At 37.6% G+C, this 6,364-nt stretch overlaps 1 protein-coding gene across 1 annotated transcript; it reads left to right on the forward strand.

Annotated features, from left to right (window-relative positions):
• Window positions 1-6,179, forward strand: LOC129301672 (uncharacterized). The gene is made up of 15 exons (XM_054940262.1): window positions 1-521; window positions 602-686; window positions 848-1,342; window positions 1,535-1,703; window positions 2,082-2,231; window positions 2,439-2,533; window positions 2,736-2,827; window positions 3,714-3,784; window positions 3,870-4,009; window positions 4,518-4,567; window positions 4,659-4,744; window positions 4,842-4,918; window positions 5,019-5,089; window positions 5,505-5,562; window positions 5,651-6,179. The coding sequence occupies exons 1-15, from the start codon at window positions 301-303 to the stop codon at window positions 5,798-5,800; spliced, it is 2,010 nt and encodes a 669-aa protein (XP_054796237.1). The 5' UTR covers window positions 1-300; the 3' UTR covers window positions 5,801-6,179.
• The last annotated feature ends 185 nt before the right edge of the window (window positions 6,180-6,364 follow it).

The following is a 6,364-nucleotide window of genomic DNA, read 5'->3' on the forward strand; positions in this document are numbered from 1 at the left end:
GCGTTTACCGCTGTGCGCCAGAAAATATCCTTCAGTTCCTTTTTGTTCCATGCGGCGAAGTTGGCGCGATCGGCTTTGAACTTTGAATAAGTTCCTTAACCACATTTTGCTTAATCGAGCAGCTATTTCAATTTCTCTTCTTCTTTTGATAACCAGGAAAATTAAACTAAATTTCCCATTAAAATCACATCACATTTTTGTTATTTTATATAGATAAAAAAACGAAAGGAAAACGAATGAAACTCCACCTGATTAGTCACTCATTGTTTGTCATTGAATGCGTATTCAAGCTTTTGAGTCATGGAAGATTCCTCAATATTGTCGCCTACACAGAAATACGCAGCGGCTGCTTTGTTTACGCTCGCGCTTAACCGGACTCAAGTTCATCAAGCTGGGAATCGGAACCACTCAATGCCTCGCAATAAAAAAACCGTACTTGAAGGCGGCGGGAAAATTGTCTGTTCAGACAACCCCGATCTTTGGATTCACGAAAAATTTTGCCTGCTCCGGCCCGTTTTAAGGTAATCACTCTGTACAAGATGCTGAAGTGCGGATCAATTTTATGTTGTAAAGTTAAGTTCCATATTCGGGGAATAAACAGGTTCCTAGGAGTGGATGATAAGGCCTTGCAAGGCCTAAAGGAAACTGCTGGTTCCTCTTCACAATTCTGGCATCATATAGGAGCTGTACGTCTTATTCGCTCTCTTTCATTTCATGCTCTGTTATGAGTCAATTGCGTTTTCTATCCCCGTGTGTGTCTGTGTATTTGTTTGTTTGTCATGTAACGCATTACTTCACTATAACTTCATGTGTTATTTTTTAAGAATGGTAGTTAATATTATTTCAGTTCTTGACATTACTGTCAGAGGAAGGTGATGGTGCCTCTCCAGAAAGATTGGATAAAGAGCTTGCTTTGACGAAAACTATTGATGCTACAGCTGCCAGCGTGGAGGGTGTTCCTGATTGTAAAGAGGGGGAATTGAAGCATCATGAGGTCAAAGCTAAAGGCCAAGACAATTTTTGCAATATTGAGGCAACGTCCCCGGTTGCTGCTGCTAGTAAGCCTCAAGAAAGCAAGGAGAACACGGCTCTGCATGTGTCCATGGAGACAGCACCGTCCACGAGACCTGAAAATGAAACTTTTTATCAGCCTATAGAGGAGGCGAATCTTATCAGCTACCCGAGGAAAATGACAGTTCTTTTTACACTTCTTTCAGCTTGTGTGGCAGAAACTGCTGAAGTTGATAAGAAATGCTCTCAGTCAAGACAGGGCTACGATGCTCGACACCGTGTTGCCCTGCGACTTCTTTCTACATGGCTTGCGGTTAACTGGATTGAAATGGTGTGTGTGCGTGTTATATATTTTCATCTCCTCCACCATCTTACCTAATATATCAGGTTATCTGTCTGCGTTCAAAAAAGCTGGAGGGATATGATGCAGATACTAACATGCATACAGCTAGGTTGTTTTATAAAAATGGCCTCTTGACAGTTTCCATTGCCAGAAGTTTACTTTTATTAGAATGTCTTGCAGGAAGCAATGGAGAAGACAGTTGTTTTTTCTATAATGGATTCAGCGAGACAAAAAGATGCAAATGTAGATGAAACTTTGACTTCGGAAAGTAACTGGGACAAATGGAAGCGTGGAGGTGTAATTGGAGCAGCTGCTGTAACTGGAGGAACCTTAATGGCTATAACCGGCGGTATGTATCTGTATATACAAGGGAAAATCACTCCAAGGCCCCTTGGAAGGATTTTAATTACCAAGAAGCCTTATGAAATGAGCAAAATACTTTCAAGTCCCAAATCTTGTGCAATTATAACTTGGCATAGGAAAATGACAAATTTGGTATGAGTTTAATATCAAGTTGTCATTTTCTTATGCCAAGTTGTAATTGCACAAAATTTTGGACTTGGTAGCTATTTGTACATTTCATGAGATTTTAAGGTAATTAAAATCCTTGTGTTGGACTTTTTAGTAATTTTCCCTATATGCAACTTACTAATATTGTTGTTTGACACAAGATTAAGATAATATCAATATCTTTGACGTTTAAATGTTGACATGAATATTTTGACAGGTTTGGCTGCCCCAGCTATTGCACAAGGGTTGGGTGCTTTGGCTCCTACCTTGGGTACTCTTGTTCCTGCCGTTGGAGGTGGAGTTGCTGCAGCGGCAACTGCCACAGGATCTGTTGCTGGCTCTGCTGCTGTTGCTGCATCATTTGGAGGTAAAAGAAACAATCATGCTTCACTTATACTGAGGTGTGGAAAGAAAATAACATCTAAAGCAAAGCAACCCTATTCATCTTTTTCTTTTTTCCTTTTTCTTTCCTACGGTTTTTGTGTCTTCTTTTCCCTCCGTGGGGGCTGTTGCTTTGAGCCTTTGACAGTTTATCATTGTATGGATAATGTTCAGTTCTTCTTTTCTGTATCAGCTGCTGGAGCTAGCCTAACTGGGAGTAAGATGGCTATGAGAATTGGAAGCCTTGAGGAATTTGAGTTAAAAGAAGTTGGAGGCAACCATCAAGGTGTAAGTTCCAAATGCTACTGTATTATACATATTCCTATAAACTGTTACGAATGAATGTCTATTTTAGTGGTATAGGGAAAAAGAGAGTTGGTACACTTGTTAGCGCTTTGTACATGCTTTGGTTGTGAATCTAACATATTTAATTAACCATTAATTACATTAAAATGGTAGTTTATAATGGAGACAAAGCCTCCTTTTTCAGTGTCTAGCAGTTGGAATCTTCATATCTGGCCTTGCATTTGAGGAGGAAGATTTCTTAAAACCTTGGGAAGGTCAAAATGACAACTTAGAGAGGTACGGAAAAGTTAACATATATTCTCCAAGAAATATAATAGTTTTGGAAAATTTTAATCTATGTAGTCTGCCAGAGGTGAAAAATGAAGTTTTATCTTTGTGTCCCTTTTTTCTAGATTTGGTCCTCTTGAGATCTTTTATGCATATCTTCTAGATAAGTAAAGTTTTGAATTGTAAGGGAAATTTAGATATGCTAATATCTGAAAAGTTAAGTAAATCCTCTTAGTCATGAAGCGTGTAGTCGTGTGTTAAGTGTGACTTGAATTGTTGAATTAGGTGGCTTGTGTGATGACACTCAACCAGATTAACTTGTGCTGGAAGACAGACCCATGTTCCACTCCTATAAATTGCAAAGTCAACATTTTGTGCATGGCCTATTGGGAATATATAGCCAACCTCATTTTTCACTGTTCTACAGCGCGCAGCAATAAGTTTCATTGCCTTTTCAAGCTATAAATAGCACGCTTGTCAAGCCTTTAGACATCAGGCAAAGCAATGCAACGGAGGAAGAGGATTGCTTTGTGAAGCTATAGTCCTAGTGTGAAGTGATCCTCTGGTTCAAAAAATTTTGAGATTTTTTTTTTGTTTCTTGGAGTATGGGTCGAGTATAGTTAAGCTGCTTCATATTCTTTTTTTTTCCCCCATAACAAGCCACGTAGTATTCTCCCCTTGTTTCCATTTGTGAAAAATTTGTTTGCTCTCTTTGTCTGTGAATGCAGACAAACTAAACCCTGTTAATTCCTTATGTCCATTATTTTAACCATTCATTGTTTAGCCTCAATAATCCTTTTATTGGGTTCTCCTTTTCCAGCATTGTCCTCCTTTTGTTGGCTGTTTACATCTTTATATCTATTTCATGAATCTAACAACCCACATCTATAATTAGGTATGTGCTTCAATGGGAGTCTAGGAATTTGATTGTGCTGAGCACTGCAATTAAGGACTGGCTTACATCACGTAATTTCATCGGACTTGTATGACCTGAGTAATGATTGAATTAATTTGACATTTTCTGACTTAAAGTAATTTTAGCTTACTGCAGAAATTGTTAAGGAAATTATGACAAAAGGTGCAATGATGACGGTATTGAGTTCACTAGTGGCAGCACTGACATGGCCAGCAACTTTAATTAGCACATTTGATCTTATAGACAACAGATGGGCAGTTGCAGTAGACAGGAAAGTTCTATCCTTTATGGCTGTAATGACTTTTCTCCGGTTTGAATAAGTCCATACTTGATGTTGTGATGGTTTTTTAATGAAGAAAAAATCTGAAGCATACAGCCAAATTTTATTTCTGGGACACAATATATGGATTCCCTGATTCTTCTATTTCTAAAGTTATATCCAATCGTAGTGCTCGCTGCTAAAAGTACTATAACGAGCAGCCACCATTCCACCGGAGCTTCTACTTCTGCTTCATACCCCATAACAAATTGATTCCTAACTTCATATTGTTTATTGAGATGCTCTTCCTTCTGAACATCAAAGATTACTAACTGTTGTGTTCACAAATTCTTAACCTAGTATTTTGCCTTTGTTCCATAAACATCTTCATGGTATCCGTTCGTGAATTATAGAGGAAAACAAAGATGATGATTTTTAGTATTTTTGGAAAAATTATGAAGGCTTAAAACTTTTTACGTTGTATTTACCTTGACTATTCTCCATACTGGAACAGATCAGACAAGGCTGGTAAGATGCTTGCTGAAGTCTTGCTACAAGGACTGCAAGGAAACCGGTAAAACCATCTTATGCTCAGAAAAGATTGATTATGACATTGTCTCATTGCATGATACAACATACTTCATAGCTTTCTATTGATGGTCCAGACCTGTGACGCTAGTTGGCTTTTCATTGGGAGCCCGCGTTATTTTCAAGTGCCTGCAATGTTTGGCTGAGTCTGAAGGTGACAATGGTAATTTAGAATCTGCTTCTCTGGCTTTCCATGTGACTGATTCGTTAATTGGATTTTATTTATAAAAATTTCATACGTACTCTGCGTATTTCTGCAGCTGGACTTGTTGAAAGGGCTGTTATCTTAGGAGCACCAATCTCAATTAAAGATGAAAATTGGGAGGCAGTTAGAAAGGCACGTGGAATCTCTCTACATCCGCTCTTTCTCTTTTATTATTGTAAATGGTTTAACTTTCTTAGAAGATATTTAATTTCTCTGTCCTGGCCCTTAACAGATGGTGGCTGGAAGGTTTGTGAACGTTTATTCTACAAATGACTGGACACTGGGAATAGCATTCCGTGCTAGGTATGGACTTCTATACGTATGGTCGCTTCCATTCGCTCCAGCTATGACGAAGATGTTGAATAGTTTTGTAGTATCTCAATATCTGAAATGACCAGAATAAATTAGTACCTGCGAGCAATATGTCCTGTAATTGTAGATTATCATGGGCTGCTGTTATTGTTTCCTGAGATGATTGATGATTTTTTGTTTGTTTCCTCTTTTGTATCTTTTATATGATTTTTATCGATTTGAAGTTTTCAACACTTATAAATTTATCGTCATCATCCTTGTTATGATTTTTGTTAGTTTGGTGGTCAATTGCTACATGTTTCTGAAATGATATGATGCATTAGCTCTGACTACTACTCCAAAGCACTTGAAAAGCGTAGGCTTTTAAAATACATATTTATATATTGAAGCAATTGCTTATGTGCAGTTTGCTTTCTCAAGGATTGGCTGGAATTCAACCTGTTGATCTTCCTGGTGTTGAGAATGTAAGCTGTTGAGTCAATGCTTTGTTACAGTTGACATTTTGTGAAAAGTTGTCTTGCCTAAATTAAAGTCCAATAGTCTGTTTTGTAGGTTGATGTGACGCAACTTATAGAGGGCCATAATTCATACCTCCGCATGACAAAGCAAATACTGGAGCAGCTTGAATTGGACAACTATTACGCTGTTTTCGGAAGTGGATATAAAATCACTCAGGAAGAGAGAGTCACTCAGCCTTGCTAATTTGTTGCTCTCTTTCCTTTGCCCTTCCTCTCATTCCCCACTTTTGCCTTCTTGCTTATATTTCTTTTCTAATGCTAGGCAGCTATGTGTTGATTAATTTGCGATTAATATAGACGGAAAAAGTGGAGTTTCAGAAGTAATGGTTGGCGGCGGGGAGAGATGGATTTGACCGAGAAACAAGGACAATAACCAAATCCACATGTTGATTTTATCCCAAAAGCTTGAGGATCTAAACTAGCGGAGCTTTCATGTATCTAACAATTTGCAGCATTCGACTTGTCTTATGAAAATTTGGCAAGATTTATGGATTTTTTTTGCATAAATTGAAAAATAAAATAAAATAAGTTGGTAGATTAGCTTATTTAATCCGCCAACCTTATATACAGCCTATATAAAAATAAGTTGAACTTAATTTAGTTCATATTTTTTTTTATTCCATGTAGATGGGATTGGCCTATATCCTCACCCAACTTTACTACTATGTTTATACTAAGTTGAATATATTTTACTACTATGTTCATACTAAGTTGAATAAAAGTATATGAAATTTAGACCAACATTTTT

The sequence above is a fragment of the Prosopis cineraria genome, unplaced genomic scaffold (genome assembly GCF_029017545.1).
Source record: "Prosopis cineraria cultivar Desert tree isolate PC_DT_omini unplaced genomic scaffold, ASM2901754v1 PC2, whole genome shotgun sequence".
In the NCBI taxonomy this organism is placed as follows: Eukaryota; Viridiplantae; Streptophyta; class Magnoliopsida; order Fabales; family Fabaceae; genus Prosopis; species Prosopis cineraria.

Coding starts and splice junctions, on each gene's coding strand:
- LOC129301672 (XM_054940262.1), top strand. CDS start 301: ATGGAAGATTCCTCAATATTGTCGCCTACACAGAAATACGCAGCGGCT. Junction 3,785..3,869: donor TAAGGACTGGCTTACATCAC/GTAATTTCATCG, acceptor AGCTTACTGCAG/AAATTGTTAAGGAAATTATG. Junction 4,745..4,841: donor TGAGTCTGAAGGTGACAATG/GTAATTTAGAAT, acceptor GTATTTCTGCAG/CTGGACTTGTTGAAAGGGCT.